Source organism: Lathamus discolor, chromosome Z (assembly GCF_037157495.1).
Source record: "Lathamus discolor isolate bLatDis1 chromosome Z, bLatDis1.hap1, whole genome shotgun sequence".
Lineage (NCBI taxonomy): Eukaryota > Metazoa > Chordata > Aves > Psittaciformes > Psittacidae > Lathamus > Lathamus discolor.
The window spans coordinates 80183852-80211313 of NC_088909.1; the positions used below are offsets into that span (position 1 = coordinate 80183852).

Here is a 27462-nt window from a genome sequence, read left to right on the forward strand (position 1 = left end):
AAAACTAATTAAATAAGTAGCAAGATTAGCATAAATAGGTATCTTTTTTCTACTTACTGACATGAACATACTTCCTGAAAAAAAGAAATGCTCTGCTGTTAATTGCTGAGCAAAACCAATATACAGTCTCAAATTTTAGTAAATTAATTTTAAGTGTTGTTGAAGCAGCTTTTTATCACAAACTTTATCTTTTTTGACTTTTTCATCTACAAGACTCAAGCACAATATTAATCCATTCATTAAAAAAATGAGGGCCAGAGGAATCCCAGGCACAGCTACAGGTTGGGCAGAGAAGAGATTCAGAGCAGCCTGCAGAGAAGGACTGGGGGGGTGTTGGTTGATAAGAAACTTAACATGAGTCGGCTTTAGTGTGCGGTCGCAGACCAGAGAGCCAACTGTATCCTGGGCTGCATCAAAAGGAGCGTGACCAGCAGGTCCAAGGACGTGATCCTGCCCCTCTACTCTGCTCTCGTGAGACCTCACTTGGAGTATTGTGTGCAGTTCTGGTGTCCTCAACATAAAAAGGGCATGGAACTTCTGGGTCAAGTCCAGAGGAGGGCCACGAGGATGATCAGGGGCCTGGAGCACCTCCCTTATGAAGACAGGCTGAGAAGGTTGGGGCTGTTCATCCTGGAGAAGAGAAGGCTGCCTGGAGACCTCATAGCAGCCTTCCAATATCTGAAGGGGGCCTGTAAGGATGCCAGGGAGGGACTGTTCAACCGGGACTGTAGTGATAGGACAGTGGATTATGGATTAAAACTTAAACAGGGGAAGTTTAGATTGGATATAAGGAGGAAATTCTTTACTGTGAAGGTGGTGAAGTACTGGAATGGGTTGCCCAGGGAGGTTGTGAATGCTCCATCCCTGGCAGTGTTCAAGGTCAAGTTGGACAAAGCCTTGGGTGGCATGGTTTAGTGTGAAGTGTCCCTGCCCATGGCAGGGTGGTTGGAACTAGATGATTTGAAGGTCCTTTCCAACCCTAACTATTCTATGATTCTATGAATTTTTAACTGTTCTTCATTGTTCATTCACATGAAACCATGCACACCTGCATTACTTTCATTGCCTTTTTATTTCTTTCATGAAAGTGGTTAATTTAGTCAGTCCTGATAGGTCACAGTGAAGCAGTATGTAGAGAAAAGCATGAATATTTTCAAGTAACAGTGATGCAGACAACCGGCTCTGGCTCCACAGTGTAAGATCCGTATTTATTCCATTTGCAGGGCTTGGCAATCAAAATTATTTGGTCATAGCCATCCCACCTTCTAACAGTGTGATGCTTTAGTCATTTCACTGATTTCATACTCCTTCGCTGTGGTGCAGAGGAACCACCTGTAGACAAGAGAAGAAAGAATCTGAGGGTATAGTGGAAAAATTCACTGGAACATGATCAAAAAGCTTAAGAAATAAGCCCTGACTTCATCAGATGTGGGAGAAGAGGGGAAGCTCAAGATGAGAATCAGGTAAAGAATTCAGCTCCACATAGCATAGAGAGAAAACATGCTGGTAGACTGTGAAAGAAATTTTACATTCAGGTGCTACAGGCAATTTGAACTTGGAGGTTACCAACATGGAAGGGAAGATATACACATGTATATAAAATCTTGTTTTGATAGTGACAAGACAGAAATGGATTGCAGAATCAAGTCAGTTCTCTGTGTTTAATGTAGTATGGATTGGTATGTGTTTTTTTTTTGTGAGAAATGATAAGGGGAAAATCTTGGCATATCAATACTTATGTCAGTTCTGACCTTGCTGGTCTTAATTGTGACTATATAGATGTGCTCTGGCTGCCTTTACCACTGGGCAGGCAAGGTAGCCTCGTTGCTTGTGTGAGTCCTCATCCCTCTGCAAGGTCCATGTAGTTACTTTGGTACCTGCTTGGGGGACCTGTAGCTAATGTTAACTGTGCTGCCTTACCTAAATTAAAACTGACTAGAACATGTGTATGTGACTGTAACTACAGGAGTGACTGCAGTATAGGTAAACTCAAAGGTGAGGGATGCCTTTAACACTCTCTGCAGTGTTTGTATTTTTTTTTTTTCTGTGCTATAAATATGCACACACATAGGTTAGCCTTAGGTACTTAGAAACAAAAACATTCTTTAGTTTGCATTTTGTTTGTCATGGTAAGTCTTAAAGTTAGGCATCAAAAGTTTGTTTTATTTTGTTTTACTGGCTTGTAATTTGTAACATTATTCTCAAATTATGATAATTTCCTTGTGTCCTGGGTTCGGCTGGGGGAAGAAAAGTGGGGGGGGGGGAGTTAGAGAGTTAGAGAGAGACTGTGTGGCTGATTTATGGCTGACTGGGCTTAAACCATGACACCTTGAAATAAAAGCTGTTAATTAATTATGAAAAATGCTTTGTTTTAAAATTAAGCTATCTCAGATTCCATTTTTCCTCGTATGTTTCCTTTAGATGTTGTATTTATAGCATAAAATAATTTTAGAACAAATTAGTCCTCTATACACTATATAAATTTCTTCATTCTTAGCATCTACATATATCTGCGTATTGCTCTTTGTCTACAGAAAGGGACAGTTGCAAGCATCCTAGTACTCTTGTCCTAGTAAAGGGGCAACAGCAGAGAGTCAAGTACATCCAGTAAGATTTTAGAGCTTTCAGAGGAAAACACAGCGTTAGTTCATAATGTTTCTAGCTTTTGATGCCAAGTAGAATGTCACAGGTTGGAGTTCCTTAACCAACACAGACTCCTGTGTCAGGAAGAGGGAGAGCTATGCTTCTTCTAAGTCTGCCCATCAGATGCATTCCTGTATACCAGTGTCAAGCAAATTAAATAAGTATAGCAGAAGACATGTCGTACCTACTGATCTTGCACCACAGTCCGATACAAAAGCTCGATGTGTACATGTGAACATACCCTACTATTGTCTATTGAGGAGGAAAAAAGCACACAAAACATTTAAACCTTGTATCTTCATCGTCAACTTTGTTGCTGGGGTTAAGGCCAAACACATTAAAAAAATGTATCTGGTACTCCCCTGAGCTTTTCTTTGCTGATTTCCATTTCTATCAGTAATAATTTAGTATTGATTAATCTCCCCACTTCCATTTTGCTTTGGTACCTTTATATTGCGTTATATTATTACAGTACAGAGCACTTTAATGAAAACAAAAATTTCAAAGACTATTTTTTTTCTGGAGATTTCTGAAAGCTGTCTATTTTGAGAAAGAGGTCTGGTATTAGAAGTGAAATCCTCAAAGTATAACTTTTAAATATTTATTTCTAATGCTAATTACAGATTTCTAACTCTAATTAGAATTTTTTACAGTTGTGTGTGGCAGCTTTTGACACAGTGATATGCGAGATTACTGAAACTCCAGACACTGCTTTTCTAAAGGCATTCAGTGAAGGAACAATGCACATAGTAATTGATTCTTGAGATTTAGGAGCAATACAGTAATTCAAGAGGTCTTACTATTATTCTGTATAGTGCATTGCATGTTCAGGAACAAGAAGAGTAAATTACAACTTTCCTGACAGCCCTTGGGAGCAAGCAACTTTTATACATAATAAAGCTAAAGCTCTCAAACATTAATAAACCTACATGACTGACTGGCTATATATTAATATGTAAAGATCTTATTTGTGCTTAAATTTTTAGTTAGATAGACCTGAAATTCATCTGGATTTGGCTGATTCTTCTGCATTGCTTGGCCAGTGGTTTCTGCTTCTCTTTTAGTTTTCAGCAATTTTTCATGAAATGAACCATGTTTTCAACTTGTTTCTTGTTCCTGTCTTTCCACAGACCAATTCCTCTTGTGTTTGGATATTTAAGGTCAGCTATTGTGTGTTCTTTTCGGTGACCTGCTGTATTCTTTATATACCCAGCTTCAGTAGTCTTCAGTAGTCATTCTTGTTAATAGTTTCAGTTTTCTGGTGAGAAATTAATTTCTGGTCATCTTCTTACATCCAGAAAGAAAAATCAGAGATTTTACCCTATTTTTGTATGATTCCTAGGAGCACATTTTAGCTTTGATGATGCAGTGCAGTGACTGATTGCTAGGCATTTTCTACATTTTGAATATTCCATTGAGATTCAGACAGAAATTTAAGTTTATAGACAGCAAACCCAGGTTCTCAATTCTCTTCAGGAAACAGTCATCCATTGTAAAGTATACTTTTAAGAGTTTACTGAAGCCTTATATGTGAAACATAAGTCTTTCTAAAGTTCTGATATCTGAACATGCCTGTCATTTCAGTGCGAACATACCTGCACATATTTAGTGTTTTATAAATGTAGTGAATACTATAATTAATATTGTTAATTACATTAAGATTGTATTTACATTATATTAATGTTGCAATGTTATTATATTAACATTGATATTAAAATATTATTTAAATGGACACACACTATTAATTATACACCTTTGAATTTGAATTATGATGCAAGGCAGTATATTTTGCAGAAATAATTTATTATAATTTCATAGAAGATAACCACTTTTAGTACATACCTCTTAGTGTCAAAATGAGCAGTTCTTATTCAGTACACTTGTGCAATGTAAGCTGATTTCCTTAGAGAAAAGACTATTAATTAAACCAACATTTCTCAATACTGATATGCAGAGGACTGCAATTTTCAAAGACTAATGACTTTGCCAAACAACTACCACTTTTCACTGACACTAAAGATGTGAATGTAGCTTGTTTGATTGTGTGTTTTTCTTTCCTTCACCCTAATAGAAGTGTCATCCTTGTTTTTAGGAGATAGGACTTAAACTGGAACATTTTTGAGCCCTCTCGTTCAGTGCATGAGCACAAATCTCTACAAAAAACTTGTAAAAACAGTGACAATAATGACAATAATACTTCTGCCTGTGTTTTGTGACATATGTAAGTAGCATAATCCTGGAAATAAGGAAATAGAGACATTGAGGTTAAGTAATTTGCCTGAAGCTAAACAACAGTCAATTAGCAGAGGGGGGATTAGAATTACAAAATTTTGGCTCTCAGCCCTCTCTTCTGTCCAGTAGCCAACTGTCAGTTTCAGTGCCTTTGGCTTCCAGTTTGATCTCTTGAGACCAAACTTCAGTGAATTAGTTTTCTGAATCTTGCTACTTAGATGTCAAATGAGAAGAAAACCATGACTAGAACTGATACTACTATTTTTTTATTTTATTTTTTTTACTGTAAATATGTTTGTATTTATAGAATCATAGAATAGAATCATAGAAGAGTTAGGGTTGGAAAGGACCTCAAGATCATCTAGTTCCAACCCCCCTGCCATGGGCAGGGACACCTCACACTAAACCATCCCACACAGGCTTCATCCAACCTGGCCTTGAACACTGCCAGGGATGGAGCACTCACAACCTCCCTAGGCAACCCATTCCAGTGCCTCACCACCCTAACAGGAAAGAATTTCCTCCTTATATCCAATCTAAACTTCCCTTGTTTAAGTTTTAACCCGTTACCCCTTGTCCTGTCACTACAGTCCCTGACGAAGAGTCTCTCCCCAGCATCCCTATAGGCCCCCTTCAGATACTGGAAGGCTGCTATTAGGTCCCCATGCAGCCTTCTCTTCTCCAGGCTGAACAGCCCCAACTTTCTCAGCCTGTCTTCATATGAGAGGTGCTCCAGTCCCCTGATGATCCTCGTGGCCCTCCTCTGGACTTGTTCCAGCAGTTCCATGTCCTTTTTATGTTGAGGACACCAGAACTGCACACAATACTCCAGGTGAGGTCTCACAAGAGCAGAGCAGAGGGGCAGGATCACCTCCTTTGACCTGTTGGCCACACTCCTTTTGGTGCAGCCCAGGATACGGCTGGCTTTCTGGGCTGCGAGCGCACACTGCCAGCTCATGTTCATTTTCTCATCGACCAGCACCCCCAAGTCCAAGATTTGGTAAGACGCACCCACACATTTGTCCCAGGTAACAACATTCTGCCCCTCAGCAGTTCAATAGTCTAACCTGACAAAGAGGTATAAAAATATGTGTTTACAACCAGGAAAGGACATGACTGTCCAGAATGCTTCAAGAGAGAAGATGCAAACTACCTTGTCCAGAAGTTGACTGTCAGTTATATTTGAGACAGCTTTCATGAATCTAACGGTCACCATTATACAACCAAGGAACATATTGGGAATATTCCTTGTCTGTTGGGGTTAAGGCTGGGGGCTAGCGTATAGCCAAGGGCTTGCTAAATCCCCTCACCTTATGTGGAAACAGAAGTGGAGAAGGAAGAACTTTTGGTTGTGGTAACTGCAGTAGAAAGATTGAATAACTTCAAATTTGCTATCACCCATGTCCTTATAAATGTGGATAACATGTATTTTGAGTTTTATGTATTTTTCTTGCCTTTACCTTTAGGTAGCTTGAGCTAGGGGTAATTTTACAGCAAGTGGATAATATTAAGGCATTTCACCCATATGGGAATGTTGTATGAAAGACTAGATTCTTAGATCACCTTCACCCAGCAGATTATAACAGAATGCTGTTCCCCTGTGATGCTCTGGCCAGTTGAGGTATTGGTAGCAAGGCAGTTTGCCTGTAGTGTTGGAAAAGAAAGATGATACTTAGATGAAAGTAAGTCATGTTGTCTGTTCTCAGGCAGAATTTTGTCATTTTCTCTTCTTGATCAGAGTTATGAGAATTTGTTTATATAGGTGCCTTATGAAGCATTAACACTGAACCATATTTAGTATGCAGAATTTGGTAGTTTTTCTCTTTAAGTAAGTCAGTCATATCATTAAATAGGTGATTTTGCTCTCACAGTCACTAATCAGCAATTTGCCCTGTCTATAAACGGCCAAGTACACATTTCGTTATGTTTAGATAAATAAAAAAAGTGAATGGAAACTTCATTCAGTAGTTAACAGTCCCTGATATTATTCTTCCTAGTACCTGTATTTTGAGGGGTTAGTAAGACTGAAACACCAATAAAGGCCATCTCTGGTCATAAACCGGATCTCTCAGTTCTAACTATTCCTCCTTTTCTCTCAGAGCAAAACTACTCGGGAAAGAGATCAGCCTGTCTGGCATTTTAAGAACCAGAGCTTCTACTTTGCACATTGAAAAGGAGTGTCAGCTCTCAGTTACCAAATAATTCATATACAGTCTGCAGACATTAAAATTTGAAAAAGAAGCACTAGAGAGCTTTGAAGCGAAATTTCCTTTCATTAAATTAGTGACTATGACAAGGTTATGTAACGTTCCTAGGGGATGAAGTGGTGCAGTCACTAACCCTTTAGATTCAAGAGCCTTCATGCTTTTCATTTGCTGCTGGAAGAAGGCTTAGTACTGGATTGACTAGCAAATTACCTTTTCTGACTCAGGTAGATTAAGCCCCACCCATGTTTTACATACACCATGTGTGATAAATGTTATGTATACATACAAGCTTATACCTATTTTGTTTTGTATTGTGCATTTGACCACATAACTTAAAGGTATATGCCCAGGGGGTTAAATTTACAGTGCTGGAATTCCTATACAAAGCAAAAAAAAAGGGAATTTGTATCCTCCAGTGTACTTAGTGCATAATAAGTACTTAATGCTATACCTACATCTTTCAGTGCTTAGGTTAATAAAGTACTAGAACCAGGCATCCTGATACTCTTTCCTTAAACTAGAATAAACTGGAATTACTGTGTAGAAAAAACGGAACAAACACTGGAGTAAGTAAGGGGAAATTAGAAGCAAATGTATAAAACTGTTTCATTCTCTGTAGTGATATTTAAAAGAAGGTTACAGTTTGTAGTGAAGGTTGATGTGTAGCACTGGCAAGCAAAGCTGTGTAAACAACTTGGGAGCTGAAGGTGAAAGGTGAGGACTGGAGTAAGTCCGGCTTTGGGAGCCTTTCACTTTATTCTGATCATCGAGGAAGCTGGCTCCATTGGCCTGTCAGTTCTCAATTCCTGTTAGGCTCCGCACAATAGTGTTCTGCCAAGATAGTAGTTAATGGCTGGTCTAGGTTTTACTGTAAGTGTCCTAATAATTTTTCACAAACGCAAGTTAAACTGTTATCAGGTTGCCTGCAATAATTTTAATAGAAAAAACACAGCAATATTCTTTGGCTTTGTCCTACTTATGCTATAAACATATTGGGCTGTAGTATAAAGGAAAAGGTTTTCTCACATGTTTTTCACACAACCTCTTCATATTCGTGGAAGCCTTTTTCTTTCTGCCAGTTATTCTAATGAGTATGGCCACGAGGATGATCAGGGGACTGGAGCACCTCCCGTATGAAGATAGGCTGATAAGTTGGGGCTGTTCAGCCTGGAGAAGAGAAGGCTGCGTGGAGACCTCCTAGCAGCCTTCCAGTATCTGAAGAGGGCCTATAGGGATGCTGGGGATGGACTGTTCATTAGGGACTGTAGTGATAGGACGAGGGGTAAAGGGTTAAAACTTAAACAGGGGAAGTTTAGATTGGATATAAGGAAGAAATTCTTTCCTGTCAGGGTGGTGAGGCACTGGAATGGGTTGCCCAAGGAAGTTGCAAATGCTCCAATCCCTGGCGGTGTTCAAGTCCAGGTTGGACAGAGCCCTGGTTGTCATGGTTTAGTGTGAGGTGTCCTTGCCCATGGCAGGGGGTTGGAACTAGATGATCTTAAGGTCCTTTCCAACCCTAACTGTTCTATGATTCTGTGAGAAATTTGGGGGGGGGGGGGGGGCGCGTGTGTGATGTTAGTTGGCAAATAAATTGCTGCTGCTGTCTGTGTTGGTTTGTATTCCTCCCATGTCCCTAGGGCTCAGATAATGTCTGTCTCTAGAAATGTATACATAATCCACAATGAAATGAGCTGGTACCAAGATTTGCACAGCCTAGAGGTACAAATTAGGAAAGTGCTATTTAAACATTAGACCTTTTGCAAAATGTAACCTATCTATTCTACCTGTAAGGCCTTTCTTTTAAGTATGTCTCTGATTACGTATTTCAGGGAAGAATAAATCCGATGGCCAGCCTAGTAAACTGACACTGCATAACAGAAAATTCAAAGCCATAAAGGTAGACATGACTTTCAGTATTTTTCTTGAGAGATCAGGAAGTGATAATATTCCATAGAGCTGCTTATTAAATTTGTAGGGTGGGTTATACACTGGCTGAATGAAGGTTGGGGAACTGGAGATAACTGCTAAATTGGGAAAAAAACCACTACAATATTCCCCCCAAACCAGACTTTTTTTTTGACATAATTATTTCTTCTGGGTACTTTTGTTTTCAGATGAATACAAGTAGCAAAAAGAAGTTGGGAGACAAACTTTTAAATTGTATTATGAAGATTTTTATGAGCACTGATGTAGGGGCTGGGTTTTTAAGAGGATATTGTGCAACCTGTAGAGTGAAATAGTTTAGTTTCCTCCCCCCATGATTTTGGGAAATCTGTGCTCGTACCTGAATATAATCTTTGTGAACCAAATGTGTCAAGGTCTTGAGCTGGAATTAGTTGGCATAGCTGGAAGATGTGGGGATGATACAGTTTTAAGATGTTTACACTGAGAAGCAGGAAAATTTGACTAGCTTGTGACTGACAGACAAGAGCCTTTATGAACATACCAGTTGGCAACTTTGGGATTTCTTTATGCAGATTTCATGAATACAAATTGTTTCTGTTCCTTACTGAAAGAAAAAGCTAATTAACTTTCTTACAGAGGCAATTTCCAGGTCCGTGGTATATGCAGGTTAGAATTAAGGCAAAATAATTACTTAGGACAATGACCAGGTCACAAATTATGATTAATGAGTAAATTATCAATGAATTCTGTAAATGAGTGTGCTTTGAAAATTCTTTTTAATAAATAAATGAGCCCCAGAAGGCTTTATCTTATATATTATGTCTGTATATAATAGCTGTTTTAGTATACTAACTCCTAGAGGAACTGTGAAAAGAATAAAAACTCATGCAAGTTTTAATGTATCCATACAGTATCAGGCTGAAATTACATGCACCATTTGGCTATTTGTGCATTTTTACCAGTACAGGAGCCTTCGCTATTACTGAATGCAAACCAGCTTATGGCCTGTTTAGTTGGAATATATAGCAGTTCTTGTTAAGTCAGTAGGCCATATTAAGCGTTGCAAAGTGTGATGCGGAGTCCATAAAAAGTGGTGGGGTAGTTTTTTTTTTTTGGGGGGGGGGGGGCTGAGGTGGGGGTTGATTTGTTGGTTGGGTTTTGGGGTTTTGTTTGTTTGTTTTTTCTTCTTTTTTTTTTTTTTTTTTTTTTGTGGTGATGGTGATGGCTTGTTGTTATTGGTTTGTTTTCGCCCAGCCCATGTAGGAATTCTCTGGGTGTATAATTTGGCATGTGAAGAATGACTTAATAATTTATAACTCAGAATGAGTCCAGTCACATACCAGTCTCTAAACCAGTAACATGTAGGGGCTCTACACTAAGTGACAATGATTCTTATAATGGTGTGTGTGCACTATCTCAAAATGTAAGGGCACCTGCCAGACTACATTGTTCACTCTGTGCTCAACCTGCTTTTGTGGTGGATGAAATGGTTCCATGGGAACAGTTGTGACTGTATCATCTTCCGCTTTTATTGCTACAAGTTTTTACAATGAAAAAGTTACTGTAAAGCAGTCTCCTGAAACAGTGTATGTTAATTTACAGTTAAATGGGGCATTTCAAAGGAAGCAGCATAACATGTCTTCATTACTTTATTCACCCTTGGTATGCATACTGACAAAGGATATGATGGGATATGATTTTTTTTTTTTTTTTAATTTTTCTGATTTCAGAAAAATTTTTGTCTCTCAAAAATATGATAAAAATAAACATAAATTGAATTACGGTATGCTAAGAACTTCCACACATCCCAAATAGAGGGTCTAGAAACAGAAATCCATTAAGGTCTGCATTCTCTGTATATCATGTCCATAGTAGGTATGCATGCTGAACTTGCTGCAAACATCCCATTAGCTTTCTCTTTACCTTTAAAGAAGGTGAAGTCTTGCCCTCATGTTCATTGCTTAATTAGAGGAGTATGTCTGTAAAAATATCTCTACGTAAGAATAGCTCTCAGTAGCTGTGGCAGATAAAGAAGCTGAAACAAACAAAATTTCTATTGTTTGTATTTTGTAGCCAATATTGGTGCAATTTTGATGATGCAGACAAGAGAGTTCAGAAATATGAGGTGCTGTTTTAACTGAATTTTACTTTTGTTATTTTAGGTACACCTCTTTATTTTGATTACAGCTTTACTGAAATGTGACCAAGTAGTTTCAGAAGTGCTGAAGGGCTGTGGTATCACAGTTCACAACCTATTACTTGTGATTTTTTTTTTGGCAGATTTAATTGCACTGGAAGGTTCCCATATAGATTGTTGCTGTGCTTAATGAAGTGTGCTGAAGAGAGTTTTTGTTGGACTCTGCACTGCTGTTGTTAAGGGAGGTTGAAAATAGTCGTCAGTTCTCAATCAAAATTGCCTTCGTGTTAATAAGCACAACTATGTGTGCAGTGTAATTGTGTTTGCTATCAGAGTGCCTAGCAGCTTAGGTCAGAATCAATGTCAAGAAACTGACAACATTAATTGTGGAGATAATTTGTGTCAAACCTTAATTAACAACCTTTATAAAGATAAAGGCAACAAATATTACTTCTCAATTTTGGTTCTGCTAGGTTATAATTTCAAATACCCTTACATCAATGGTGGTCACTTTGTATGTAATAAGATAAACGTGTTGACTGAATAATGAAAAGATGGACTGCATAATACCTATACTTTTCCATGGCTGGCTAGTTAGTGTCACCATAGTCTCAGCATTTCTTGACCATAAATGAGTTCATCCTCACAACACCTATTAAACATGCAGCCTTATTGTCCTTCTGGTAGAGCTGCTAAGCCTGAAGTGGAGAATTTAACTTGCTTGCCAAATTAAATTTAATTTTCAGAATTTAAAGATGAACTGCTGAAAACAGCCACAGTATGCATTAAAATGTCTGAAGTGCACAGGACTACTGTAAGTTTCCTGTTTTGGGTAAAATTATACATTCTCTGATATCATATGATACCTAAATGATAACTGTCTTACTTTCAAGTTGAGGTACTGGAGAAGAGGTGTGGGCAGTGTTTCTTTACAGGAATCAGTTATGAAAGAGGAAAATTTGACCTTCGTTTTTTTCAGCCAAGTTATGGTTTAAGTGAAATACATCATCACATGTATCATAATGTGGTCTTTACATACAACCTTAAAACCTTGTTTTTCCTGAGATATGTCTACAGATAGTGAATTACATCATTCTGTAACAATTGTGCTTTGCTTTTGCTTCTAATGCTTTGAAGCAAATATTTAGTTGATAAATAACAATTTTACTGTTGGACCAGCAAAGATTCACATAGTACTGCAAAAATAATGTTCTTCTTCAGTTAGTTAACAAAGCCATATTAGGTATTCAGTCCTATTTCTGCAACTCTACTATGTACATAGAGCTCTGCAGAAGCTACTAAGTAATTTTCACGAGGAGTCATGGCATTTATAGTTCCTTACCAGGTTTGGCCAAATCCAAGATGAAGAAATGGTCAGAAAACTGGATTTACCTTAACAGCAGTTTTGGAGAAAGTTTTTAGTTTCATATATATTTCTATATGCATTATTGGAGAAACAGCTTTTCAGTTTTCATAGTGTTGGAGATGAAGGGAATTTTATTTCTTTTGTGTTCAGTAGCAATGGGAAAGTTTTTTTTGTTTGTTTGTTTTATTATTTTTAAATTATGTTATTTATTTGCCAGAGCTAATTTAACATAGTTCAGCATGATCTTTGCTTATCATTAATTTTTGCTTTTGTTTTGCTTGTTGTTTAGAAATCTGCAGTTCTCCTGGTCAAGGATAGTCAAGTGAAGTACTGCAAGAATGAATGAATGCACAGCATGGCTTTTTAATTGAGTCAGTTTCCCTCCTTGACCATAGTAATGCATGGCAAAATTGGCAAATTTTCCAACACTGACCTTGTCTTTAAGGAAGTATGTTACTTCACTGATATTGAGCTTACCAGTTGGGCAGTCACTGAATGTATGAGTTAGGCATAAATTTAGAGTTTAAAAGATGCCTGTGATATACTATACATAGTTAATCTGTGCTGATGGACTTGCCCACGCAGTGTTTTTCTTTCACTGGTTTAACACTAAATTTACAAAATGTCAAAAGGAATAAAAAGAGAATGGCTGTGCATCATTTTTCACTTGATGGCACACAGTCACAACTTGTGCCACAGAATATCAGCATATTATATTCAGTCCTGTCTCTTTACATATTGGAGTGCTGAGTTAATACATGCATAGAAAAGGATCCAGAGGTAGCAGTTTTGGTGAAACCCAGATGCTCTTCATCAGCATGCATTTCCATCTTTTCCTCGGTCCAGGCTTAAAGTCTGTAACTTGGGAAGGGATTTTTAGTTTCTTTGCTCTAAGTGTGTTTTGTTTGCTATGGTTTTGGCAGTTTTTTCCCTTCAGAGAAGATCTTTCTTAAGTTCCTCATGGCAGCAGTGGCATACTATTTTGTAATGCTCAGATTTGCTGTTGCATTTGGGTTCAGGTAGATGTTCATCTGGCAAAATTAGCAGAGGAGATAGTTCAAAGACGCTTGAGCATTCTGAAAAGTTGATCAATAGCAATGTTTCCCAATACCTCTAATAATAAAAAAGTCATGCAGACTTTCAGGAATATGATTTTTACTTCATTTTTTGAAAATTATCTTTGTTAGTGGTATGTTACGCATTAAGGATAGGGTAAAAAAGACTCAGTTCATTTTGTAAATTTAGGACAATCTGCATACTCTCATATTTAATGTAGCAACATAACCACAAGATACTGATTTTGTTTTACAATAATTGTCGCATTATATTTTCTCAGCATTTTAAATTACTTCATGATTTCTTCTAGTGTTACATACATGTGTGCTTGTAGTCTGCTATGTTTCTGACATTTCAATAACCATGCTGACAAGAAATGTTGCCTGTGGAAAGCCCAGTTCAGCAGAATACGAGGTTAGACATCAGAAGTGAAGATCAGCAACTTAGAAATTGGAACTAGTACAGTGTGAGTACACAACTGTTCAGAACTAAGACAGGAAAGTGAAGAAGAGCAAAGAAATTGAGAACAGAAAGGAGCTGACTGCTGAAAGTAGATGAGAGCAAAAATTAATTGCAACAGCTGCTATAGAGTAACTACACATAACGACTTAAAACCGAGAAAGTATTATCTTCATAGCATTCAAATCAGCATCTTGAAATGTATTGGATGTCTAAAATTTCTCATCTAAGAAAGAAATGATGTAAATGCTTACAGTAACTCTTCAACATTTCTGTACTGTGGTTAGACATAATCCCATGTATTTTTATATTAAATCTGTAGAAGTCATGTCTTGTCTTTGTAGTTTTTCAAAGGCTTTGTTTCACCACAAGGCTGATAAATTAATTTTAATTATGGAAGGCAAATATAAGGAAATAAAAGGATAGATAATAATTAATTAAGATGCCTTTTCCTACTTTTAAAATTATTTCTCAATTTCTGTCTCCTCTCCTGTTGTTCCAATAGTTGGATCTGATTCTTTCTGACAGAGTAGAATAATTTTGGAGTGAACAAGAGCAATACATGAAACTGTGTCCAAGCATAAATCTCTCTTCTGTTATAGTCCTTTACACGTGCACTCTTAATACAGAGTAATTTCCCTCCACTACTGCAAATTTATAAATGCTTTCTCCTAAATGTCAATGATTTTAATGGCTTAAAGGTGGGAATCCTGTTTTTGTGACATTCTGTGATCATAACATCAAGTAACAAAACAGGATCTTATTCCAGCTGATTGATGAGCTCATTTCACAGCAGAAGACAAATTTGATTTTCATTTATAATGGTGATAAAATATAATTTCTGATCTTGCTATTCTGATGCTATCAGATTTCTGTTTTAATATAAATTTCATTAGTAAAATATGTAAGTACTTTCCTGACCTTTTAGATATTCTTCTAATGCTTTCTCTTGCAGGTGAATACTGTCACTGGAGAAACAACATATTTCCTTCTTTTTTTTTTAATTTTGATATTCTGACGTGGCTTATTTTTTATGCTTACTTCTTGTTATTTTTTTGTTTGTTTCAGCACCACCAAAGTTTACAAGAACTCCTGTTGACCAGACAGGGGTTTCTGGAGGAGTTGCCTCTTTCATCTGTCAAGCCACAGGAGATCCAAGACCTAAAATTGTCTGGAACAAGAAGGGAAAGAAAGTCAGCAATCAGAGATTTGAGGTATTAGGTCCATTGTTCTGTTCCTCTGAAAAACATTAATTCACATCTCACTTTTAAACCCAATATGTGTTCCTTATTGTCAGTAATTAAGCAAAATAGACATGACTATAGGGGATGATTTAGTGAGAACAGTCTTGTGAAGTTTTGAATTTGCAAACTGGTTATGCATAGCACTGCTAGAAAGAAAACTGCTGCTGCTGTTTCTAAACTAGCATGATCTAACAAGGGAGCCTTGACGTGTTTCTGTTGAGCTTTTCCATGAAGGAGATGGGGGGGAAATTATTTGAGCAGTGATTGCTGCCTCCAGAAAGCAAGCCACCTCGTTTTCTGACAGTGTGTTTCAAACAGACCTAGGCTTCTACTGCTTCCGCTGCCACAGTTGCTTACCACTGTTGCAGAGACAGATGAAAGGGATGTTGTACTTCCTGCTGCTGAAAAGGAACTGTAAAACGTGTTTGCATTTGATTCTTTCCTTAATAATAACCTAGGAAAAATCTTTAGAGGAAACTGTTTCTCTCCACAGCCTTCAATTAATGGTGGTAATCTGTTCAAAGGGTACTCATAACTTGAGGGAAATAAGACAACAAATACTATTTGTACTTTTAGTGGCAGGAATGGATTAATTTTAATGTAAAGAAAAATCTCAGAAAATGGGAGAAGGCTTGTAGAATGGATACCAAAGCTGGCACTAAGTGTATATCATAGAATCGTAGAATCATAGAATAGTTAGGGTTGGAAAGGACCTTAAGATCATCTAGTTCCAAATCTGCTGCCACAGGCAGGGACATCTCACACTGACGCATGCCACTGAAGGCTCTGTCCAACCTGGCCTTGAACACCACCAGGGATGGAACATTCACAACTTCCCTGGGCAACCCATTCCAGTGCCTCACCACCCTTACAGTAAAGAACATCTTCCTTCCTTATATCTAACCTAAACTTCTGTTTAAGTTTTAACCCATTATCCCTTGTCCTGTCACTACAGTCCCTGACAAAGAGTCCCTCCCCAGCATCCTTGTAGGCACCCTTCAGATACTGGAAGGCTGCTAGGAGGTCTCCACACAGCCTTCTCTTCTCCAGGATGATCAGCCCCAACTTTCTCAGCTTATCTTCATATGGGAGGTGCTCCAGTCCCCTGATCATCCTCGTGGCCCTCCTATTGACCTGTTCTAACAGTTCCATGTCCTTTTTATGTTGAGGACACCGGAACTGCACACAATACTCCAGGTGAGGTCTCACAAGAGCAGAGCAGAGGGGCAGGATCACCTCCTTCAACCTGCTGGTCACGCTCCTTTTGATGCAGCCCAGGATATGGTTGGTTTTCTGGCCTGCAAGCGTACACTGAAGCCGGCTCATGTTCAGTTTCTCATCAACCAACACCACCAAGTATATAAGTTTCCCTGTTTCAATGTTAAATAACAGAATTCTGCATTAAGAAAACAACTGTTTGGAAGATCACTAATCTGTATATAAAACAGTTGTGACATGCATTTAGGAGCAAATGATCTAAGATGTATTCTGTGTTTTTACTGGTATTTGAGAAAATTGCTTGCCCTGGCTTTCAGTTTAGATTTACATCAGCAGAAAATAATTGCAGTGCTTGCATGAACTAAATTTCTGTCAGTCTATTTTTGTTCAAAAAATATTTAAAGGTGTTGGAATTTGTTCATTAACCAATATAAGTCTTTTCCTGTATATTTATTATAATGTAAGAAATAAAAGTATGAATTTTAATGGGATCTCCTAGTGCCATGAACTGTTTTCACTTTGCAGAGCATGCACAGAGCTGTAATTTGGTAGAGGAATTAGCATAGAAATTTTATCAGAACCACTACACAATTTATCCCCTCCTGGACGCAAAGTTTTCACTCAGGTTGAGTTCTAAACAGTGAAGGATCAAGCATGTACATATTTACTGTGTTGGGTCAGGTTTATTTTGCAATGTATCATGGTTTAATTGCTTCATATATTGTGTTCTATGTACTTATGTAACTGGTTTTAGGGAGAATAAGCAAAAAATAAAACAGTTTTATTTCCATGGAAAAATGTTGGAATGGAACCCTAAAAAATAATTGAAAATGTTTTAAAAATGCCTTTAGTGAACTGTGTAACAAGCTGTATAGCCAGGTTGGATGGAATGTAATTCAAAGAAATAGAAAACACTTGCCCACTATTTTATGACTTTTATTATAAACACTGAGCAGAGTAGTTATAATAAAGTGTGTAGAGTACATCAATATTTCAAGCAGCTTTCCTTCCTGTCCAAACTAAGGTCATTAATTCATGCTGTAGAACCTCTGAATAAGAGCAGAACAATAGAAAGGGCACATGGAACATCTGGGAAACAAGAAACATCTAAGACTGTCAGCTGCAACACTACGAGAACTAATTAGGAGGGCTTCTTTTCCTCTTCTTTCACGTTAGTATTTTGTGTATTTCTCTGAGTTTGATTACTTAGCAATAAAAGATATGAAAATGTTTTACTTGGCCATGTATCTTCACAGAAGCCCAGTAAATACAAATGAGAAGGCCTTCAGTGGCCGTCTAATCCATATGCTTTCCCAGGGATGCTGGGGTTTATGTCACTTCTACCTAATAAACTTGGACAGCCTCCTACAGTGTTTCTTGAACCTTGCCATGAGTTTTGGGTTTTTTTTTTCTTATGTGGAACCTGAACTTTTTTGCTGGAACTTGAAGTACATAGCAATTGGCTATCTAGCAGTGGGGGAACAAATAATTTATTCCCTCTCTTTTGACAGTAACCCATTTATACATTTGAAGATTATTATCATTAAATGTGGAATGTTCTTACTCACAGGCTAATTCTCACAAATGAGTGAGAATAGTGGTGAGAGCTATAGATTGTTTCTGAAATTAAAGGCTACAGTAAGACCTTGTGTCACTTCACTATTATTCTTTCATCTTTTATTTATATTGCAAGTATGAATGAACATAATACAAAGAGATTATTTTTTTTTCTCCTCTTGCTTCAAACCGATTCAAATATTGTGAATTAGAAAAATCTACTTTGGTAGAAGTCTTTCTCAGATGAACTTTACAAGAATCAGAGAAAGAAGAAAAGCATATTAAAAAAATTGCACCACTCTACCCTGTGGTATGAGCCTGATTTTGTTAAAAAATACACGCTTTAGAAGAAAAATAAAATCTCATTCAGTGGATGGAGGAGTGGGAGGAATTAACTCTGATGTGCAGGAAGGGGGATAACTCATCACAGGAAAAGTAAATGCATTTTATGATACATATTTTGGACACACCATACTTGAAACTTAGTCTCTGCAATATTTGCCCAACCCAGTCTTCTGCAATTGTTTCTTTATTGTCCATCCAACTAAGATTTTATTTGGTATTCCTATTTTAACATAACCAGTACTAACTTTTAAGTGTAGCGATTGTGATTATTTGGAACCCATGCTTTCATTTTTATCTACAAATCATTAATTTGTCTGCTATACAATTATGAAATTTTTCTTTCCCTCATTAATGTCAGTTTATCAAGAACTCTATTCTTTCATTTTTGCTAAGATCAGATGGAGATTTTATGGTGTTTACATTTGTTTAGGATAATGGCTTTACTTAACAAGGAAAAATAATACAGCTAGTGGACTGTGTTATCAGAAAAAAAAAACCCAGTGTTTCATCTTATTCTCACTTAGACTTCTCCCATTTCTAAGAAGCAACTGAGCAATTGCTACAATGAAAATGGGAAGATAATGGACATACAACCGTAGTTCCTAACCCTCCACTGTATTTCTCTCTTACAAGATCTAGTAGGTTACTTGTGTATAAGTTAGACATACATACACAAGCACATGTGCAAATAGGCATATATGTATTTTTTTTGTGGGTATGTATATATAGATTATGGCTAAATAAGATTTCTTTTTTTTTAAATATATAAAAAAAAATTAAAAAAGGCTGTCATTTCTATAAGTGCATTTCCTGATGGTGCTACTAATCTATATTATTGTCAAATACATATATATATATTTAAAGTAGATAGATAGTACTGAATTATTAGGAAGGCTTTTCCAGTGCCTGGAGTGCTGCAGTACTCAGCAATAGCTGATGTGATTCTGACTGCAGAACAGGAAGGATATAAAAGCCATTAAATTAATTATTTCTCATACGAAAATCAGTATTTCTTGCATAAATATTGCAATTTTAAAGTTTAGCCTTATTATTTAGCCTCTTAACTGATCACATATATCTGGCACATTGTTGGATACATTTTCTTTATGTTATGTGGGTTAAATGCTTATCTAAACTATCTTGTTCAGAAGCTGATGACTGTTATTCAGTTTGGAGCTAAATGAATAAGTGAACTGAACTCTGTGAGTAGAGTGGGAATATAGCCTACAGCAGTTAAAATGAATGTAACTGGCATTTGGAGGTAGAGTACTTAAGCAAAGAGAATGGAAGGAGGTTATTGGTGAACTTCAGGATAAAAGAGCATTAAGTTACAGAATAATTTCTTACAGCTCTTGTTAGGTGGTTTCTTGGGTTGGTTTGTTGGTTGTTTTTTTTTCTTTTTCCATCTGTGTGGAATTTGTCCTGGTACATGTATTTGAAAAATGAACCTGGCTTTGAAGACATGAATACCAGCAGGTGTGAACATGAACAGGGATGTTCATGAACAGATTAACTGAGGGATAGGCATTTGTAACAACATCTGTGACAGCTTTTGTTTCCTTCTATAGGTAATAGAATTTGATGATGGATCTGGATCAGTTCTCAGAATACAACCACTGCGCACACCACGAGATGAAGCTATTTATGAATGTGTGGCTTCCAACAGCGTTGGTGAAATTAGTGTGTCCACAAGACTCACTGTTTTACGTGGTAAGTCCTTTCTAAACATAACTAATTCACTTTGTAATACTGAAAGTGCAATGTTGTTTTAAAGGACAGGTTCCTGTCCAGGAAAGTTAAATACATTTTCTTTTTAAATGGACATTATCATAGTCCTGATGTTGTTAAATACAGACTTTTTCACATATATATATGAATATCGTGTTTCTGATTTTTTGATCAGAAAAGGTGAGTATGCGGTAACGTGAGTATGCGGGGTATAACAGATGAAAATGAAGGAAGAAAGTCAGAAATAAATGAAACAGAACTGACGTGAAAAACAGTTTATTGTATCAACTATTGATCAAACCCCAATGCTTTATGAATGCACTTGATTTACATTTTAGTGCTGCCCTGGGTAGCTTAGCTTTGTGTGATCAGCATGTACACAGAAATTTGCCCAATTAACAGCGACCTTCAAAAATTGCATAAATGTTCTTTAGAGGAGGTTAAGCTCTCCTACAGGATTTCCTACCCTCCTTTCCCCCCACCCCCACTCTCCCCCAGTATCACACATAGAAAAGGTGAAGGCTTCTTCTGTTACAAATAGACATCACCTGAATTGTATTCTTACTTCGGCAAGAAGTTTTTGAAGACTGGAAAGGAAAATGTCAATTTTTTTTCAACTATCCTTCAGGGGTGAGGATATGAATGTACTGCCAAAGTCTATTGTCTAGATAGTACTTGGAGGAGTAAATCCTAGTAGTCAAACGACCTGAATGTTTCATTCTGTCACCTGGAGATGAATGGAAACTGTCTTTGGAGACACTTCATGAAAAATCACACTCTTCAGATTCAGTTCTGCTTTTGTAACTGGTGATTAGTCTTGTATTGTGATAGTACATGGCGTTACTTGATTTTGTAGCATTAACTGTTGGGTGCCTATTTATAGGGATTGCAGATGATTAGACAGCTTTACGGAATTCAGACAAAAACCTGGAAAATGTATGATTTAAGTAATTTTTTTGTTCCTTCTATCCCAACAAATGTAGGGTGACAAAGAGAATTCTTTTATTTTTCTCTAATGTTGGGGTTTTATTAAAAACAAACAAACAAAAAAAAACAACCCACAAATATTTTTTTTTCCATACTTTCAGTAGCTATTTTAATCAGTACAGACAGTCTTGGTGTTACTGTTGCAGTGAGCTAACAACAGTATGTACATATATAACAAATAAGGTATGTATTTCTCTCTTAGATCTAGCCTGGTGTTAGCAAACTGCTGTAATATTTAAAGTTCTTATCTCCAATGCCATGATTGTTCCCTCTGTTATCTTTTAAAAATTCTTCACAGCCACCAACGAAAATGGGAAAACTGATAGTTAGGTTCATGTTTTAACAACACTATGGACCTGTTCTTAACTCTCTAAGATAAGGTTTTCCCTTTATTAACTGATAGAAGCACTTTTTTATGCACAGCTTCCACATTGCTGAAAATGAACATAAAATGATACTTTCACACTGTGTTAAAAGTTTCTTAAATTAAAGAAAGATGGGTAGAGGAAAGGGGAGGAGGTTGGGGGAGCAAAAACCAATGTGAAAACTCAGGTGAAAATAGAGCTTTCGTCTTCAGAGTTTCTTGAAATGTGTTCACAAGACTCTCTGGTCTTGAAATGTGCATGCATGTGCTCTGCAAGATACCTTTCCAAACTAACCAAAGTTCTCATTTTGGGGTTTGTAGAGAAGAAGCAACAGCCCTCATCTCTCTGCCAAGGGCTGTAACAGTTGAATAAGTTGAGTGTCAAAACTGAGTGTAAAATGTGATGTTTCTTTGTTTGCCGTTTTGATTATTTAATCAATTTCATGTAAGGCATATCTGATTCTGCTTCTATTTCTTACTCAAATAACTTAATGCTACCTCAGACAAACTTAGGGTCATATCCTGTTTTAAAAAACATGCATAATGCTACGCATATGAAAATGTCTGATGAACAAAAAAATATATGTTATTAGCTATAAAGTAAACATTCAAATTAATTTATTTTAATTAAAAGTAATAGTCTAAGTAAAAATATGAAATATGAAATATTGTACATATTTCCAGCCATAATATGTATGGCTTTTACAACTGCTGGAATATACTTTGGCCCCAGGAATAGATTTCTGGTTTTAAAGCTAAAACTGGTTAACATATAAAGACTCATGAACTTACTGGGACTGCAAGGGTAACATCAGAGAAAGCAAGGTACCTGCAGAGTAACAGGGTTGTACGGAAGTTTTGGTAGGGTTAAAATTTTTAAGTGCTGTAAGTACAATGTCTGGCTATACTGCTTTCCAAGACAAGGATAGTTCAATTCAAAAGGCATTAGCCTGGAAGATAAGTAGGTCTATTTAAAGTTTCTGCTTTACGAACTTACACAAATCTTCATCTTGTACAGTCTGCAGTAGTAGACTTGTGGAAAACACTCCCATCTGGTTATGCTTCTGTGCCTCACATAGCTGCTGTAGGAATAAATACATATGATAGATGTGAACAGGAATTAACAGACCTAATGATGAAATGCAAAACAGAGTGGAGTGAGGCAGATCTGTGGTCCACTTAAGCTTTACGCATCCCTGGGGCATGTGTGTAACTGTGGATTGTGGGAGATACACATAAGTTTCATATGTTCTTCAAATCTTTTCATAATGGTGCTATCACAGTCTTAACTTGACATTTGTGCTTCTTGCAAGAGGGCACCCTGGGGAGGAGGGCAGAGTTTACCTGCAATTCAGCCCACAAGTATTGCAACACTAATGGATGTTCAGGACATTCCCAGGAGTTGAAGTATCTACCTATATTAATGTTTGTTTGTTTCACAAAGTCCAGTTTAACTGCTGCAAATCATATGTGCAGTGCAAAAGAGCAGCATTTTTGCCAAAGTATCCATATTTTTAGAGCCAAACTTCTTGGTTTGGCAGTATGCGGTAGTTCAGACATGGCAGGTTTCACCCTTTTTTGTTTTTTTCTTACGCTATGACGAATCTGTAGTGCTTGAGTCTCTTAAGAACTGTGAATATAAATGAAGTCTTCAGTTTCTGTGTATGGAAACTTCACCATGTGAGAAGGAAAAAGAGTAGAAAAGGCGGCTCTAAATGATAACATTTCAAGGCCTTAGTACAGACAAAGTATTGGGCTTTTTTTTTTTTTTTTTTTTTTTTTTTTTTTTTTACCAAAGTAAGTCAGGAAAAGTTTCAGGCCAAACTTTTCATCCTAGACTGAGTGTTCATGATAGTTTGACCGAAACTGAATGAGATAAACAGAAACTGCTTTTGATTTTCTGTATACAAAGGAGGCAGCTGCATTCCGGGAGAGATTCACCTACATGTAAATGCTGAATTTCAAGTCTCCTTCCAGGCAAGTGGAATCAATGCTATTTATTTTGGAGCTCTTTTTAAAAAAAAAAAAAAAAAATTGTGCTGAGAACCATACGAGTGGAATAGTGCTTTGATTGTTCAATTCAAAATTATTATAGTGCAATAGGCAATGAAAAAATGTAAAGTGCAGGATCTTCCCAAAGTCTGCAGATACCAGAGATGGAATTGCTTTCTTTTTATTGTCCATCCATTTCTCATTAAATCCACCTAACAGTTTTTTGGTCTTGCAAGTAGAAGATAACAGGCATTTTTCATGTCTCTAGAACAACGATTCTGGCATCATATGCAAGCATATAAACTGTTCTGGAAGGAGGAAATGAGGTGCCTCCTTCTAGTGGACAGATAAGCATCAATTCCATGCTCTCTTATTTTTTAAATTATTTTTATTATTATTCTTTGATGCAGTTCTGCCAAGACTGTAAGGATTGAAAGAAACTTAGCTTCCACTACGTCCTGAGAAGGTGTATGACTGCAGCACAGAAGACTGCAGGTTTTAAGCAAGGATGAAGAAGGTCCAGTACAGTAGAGTATCTAAGTACATTCTACTATCACTGCAGTTTTCTTTGTTTCTTTGCTGTCTGGGAAGGAAAGAGAGAGACTACACAGGACACTTAAGCAGAGGGCTGTCTGTTTACTCAGCCCACTATTTTCACTATTACTGTTGACCATACTGTGTGTTATAGAAATACAGACATATAGCATCTTTGTAGCATGAGCACTGTGTAAGGATGGGAGAATTAACATAAAATTTCTATGGGAAGTGCCTAGGGCAGTTACTCCTTTTTATGCTTTTTAGAAACTGATTGATTTAATGTCAAGCAGTCATTGCTGCATAAAATAAAAAGTGAAATATTTACATAAAAGTGTCTCCATGCCCATTGATACACAGAGGTTGATGTAGAGATAATTGAGAGAAATGATTTTTATTAGACTCTTGGAAGTGCTGAACATTTTCAAACTGTTGAAAACCACACAAACAAACAAAACCAGAGATGATGGATTCAAGGTGCTACATTTTTGGTTTCTGCTGCTAGCAAAAGATTCAATGCAAATAGAAGAAAGGAGAAAGAACTGTTTAGAAATAATATGTCATCTGGAACAACTATCTTTGAGGGCATAGAAATTTGACAAATGAGGTGGCACGGCTATAATGTCGAAAATGTGCTGTGGAATGTCTCTCATTTCTAGACAATTGAAAGGAAGGACTACATATTCTGGGTACTAGCCGCATGGTAAGAGAAACCTGTCATCTTCCAGCTGGCACTGTATAAACAATGTACACCAGTGTTTATCAGACTTAACTGTTTGTGGTATAGTCACAGCAATTATTGCTACGGGACTGCTTGTAGAAAGTTGGCACCGATCCTGTTCAACAGGCTTTAGGAAGTGGAATGAATAGTAACAAGGAAAGCAAGAAAATACCCATGTGAGAACTTCGGAAAAACATGTTTCTGTCTGCCCTGGAGAAGGGTGAGGTTCTCAGTGACTTCTTTGCCTCAGTCTTCACCAGCATGTGCTATGACCACACTGCTCAAGTCCTGGAAGGCAGATGCAGGGTCTGTGAGAATGAAGACTTTAGGCCCACTTAGGAGAGGGTCAGGTTTGAGATCATCTTAAGAACCTGAACGTGCACAAGTTTATGGGACCTGATGAAATCCATCCGTGGGTCCTGAAGGAGCTGGCGAATGAAGTTGCTAAGCCACTGTCCATCATATTTGAAAAATCACGGCTGTCAGGTGAAGTTCCTGACAACTGGAAAAAGGGAAATATAACCCCCATTTTCAAGAAGGTGAAAATGGATGACCCATGGAATTACAGACCAGTCAGTCTCACCTCTGTGCCTGGCAAAATCTTGGAGCAGATTCTCCTGGAAAGCATGCTCAGGCATGTGAAAAACAATGAGGTGGTTGGTGACAGCCAACATGGCTTCTCTAAGGGGAAATCCCGCCATGGCTGACTTCTAAGTTACAATGTGTCATGAGTTTCTTTATGCAGGCATATCTGTGGTAACAGATGTTAATGATTTAGAAAATACCGCACCTTATATATTCTGTAACAATTGGTAAAAATACAAAGGTCTTTTGCTGTAAATATAGAATACAGGGTATTGAGTTCAACTTCCAGTTTATACAGTTGATCTTACACACAGTTATCTATTGTTGAGTTTTGTATAGTTCTTTAAGAAGCTACATTTGTAACCATTTTAAATATATGAAAATGATTGAATAACTGCTGTAAGTATTGTAAAAAGTTTCTGGCAGGTGCCTCACCTGATGTTTTCTAAATTTTAATTTTTTTTTATATTTCAATCATGTCCCAAGATGTTAGATTTATCAAATACATTTTTCTCATCAGTTTATATCTTGCTTACACTTTTTTTCTTCATTTTAAAAGTGCAAATTTTCCCTTTCTTGCACATAATTTCATTGAAAAAACCCTGCCCCAGTCATTATAAATTTAAAGGTACACAGTAGAAAGCTTCTTCCAAAAAGAGAGCAGTCACTTTGAAAAAGTGAATGGAACAACAATCCTAAATTTCTTTCATTGGCAATGTAAATTCCTGTAGTCAAGACTTTAATAGATTAGTTACTTTGGAAAATCAGGAGCAGTCTGCTCAACTTATAGCAACTTTTAAGATGTCTTAAGAAGGTATACATAGTCATTGGATTTTTTTGAGAAATCTGTCCTGACTTGATTCCCTACAAACAATTTTTTTACTCATGAAGTTTCTTTAAACTCTTTGTTGACTGATACATATTTTAACATGCTTGCTTGTTCAGTTGTACTTGCTCAGTGAACATACGTTAAGAAAGTTTTTCTGCTGCCAACTAGTAATGCCAGCTATCATTATGTCTACTTAAGGAATTTTTTTCTTCTTTCTATTCTTCACTGAATTTTATGCATTGCTGAATTTCGTACAGCCATATTTTTTGCTTTACATACAATGATATAAAATTATCCAGTTCAGTTTCAAATATTTGTACATGTGCATAGGATCAATTTAGTTTTGAAATATTAGCAGTAGTACAATAATGTCTGATATTTGGATAGCCCTAAGAGATGAACATTGGCTTGAAATCAGTAAGTTAGCTAGGCTGTATCGTATTTGTTCTTATATATCTGTGAAAGAAAAGAAACCCCTTGGTGTTAGATCAGAAATAGATGTCTGACAGTTGTGATCTAAGAAGAGGAATTGAAAAACACCAGACCAAAGTAGATGAGTTCTATTTAGCTTGAAAGAATTCTTCACTGGATGATTTTGGCTAAGAATGTACACCTGTTAAATACTTTCAGACAACAGCTTAATGACTAATTTTAGCATGACCCCTATTTGGGTGTTCCCATTTTAGTATCTACTGACCGCATATAGTAGTATACATATTTTTGATAACAAGAGTGAATATATGCTGGCCAATTGGAAAATGGAAAGTAAGACCTCCTAAGGAGATCAATTTTATAACACATTTGCTTTATACTTTTTTCCCCACTCATTGATGCCTATGATGATAAAGTCCCTTTTTCTAGACCATCATCCCCAATTCATCAGAAATCCGTGAGGAAGTAACAATGAAAGCAATTGAAAAGGAACTAGTTGGGTGGGAGGGATATTTCTCACAGAAGCAGTATTGGTGATGTAAGCACAGAATTAAAGTGAACTTACCTAACTCTAAAAGAACCATTGCCTGCTATATACAATAGGTTACCATTTTGATCTTGTTCCTTAAAGACTGACCCAGATATAAGCAGCACAAAGACAGGATGTTACAAATGATCTTTACAAGAAAAGGCAGAGCATTAACTGTGTACAACTGCTATCTGTTCTGGATAAGGATAGATTTTTTTTATTTTTTTTTATACTTCTGTGCTGTTATTTTGATATTTTGCAGTGTTATGTGTTTGTGTTTCTGCCTCGATGTAAGGCAATTCAATTTCAATTAAACTATTCAGTTATTGAAATGGTGTGTCATTTGTCTAGTTTTAATTGATGCAAAAAAATAAATACAAAATAGTTTTTCT

The 27462-nt window shown here is 36.9% G+C and overlaps 1 protein-coding gene across 1 annotated transcript in view; it reads left to right on the top strand.

Moving 5' to 3' along the window:
- PTPRD (protein tyrosine phosphatase receptor type D) overlaps positions 1-27462 on the top strand; it is a 297658-nt gene that overhangs the window by 43987 nt on the left and 226209 nt on the right. The window contains exons 2-3 of the mRNA XM_065661688.1: positions 15074-15219; positions 19938-20079. Coding sequence (XP_065517760.1) covers positions 15074-15219; positions 19938-20079 — 288 coding nt within the window. The remainder of the gene's footprint in view (positions 1-15073; positions 15220-19937; positions 20080-27462) is intronic.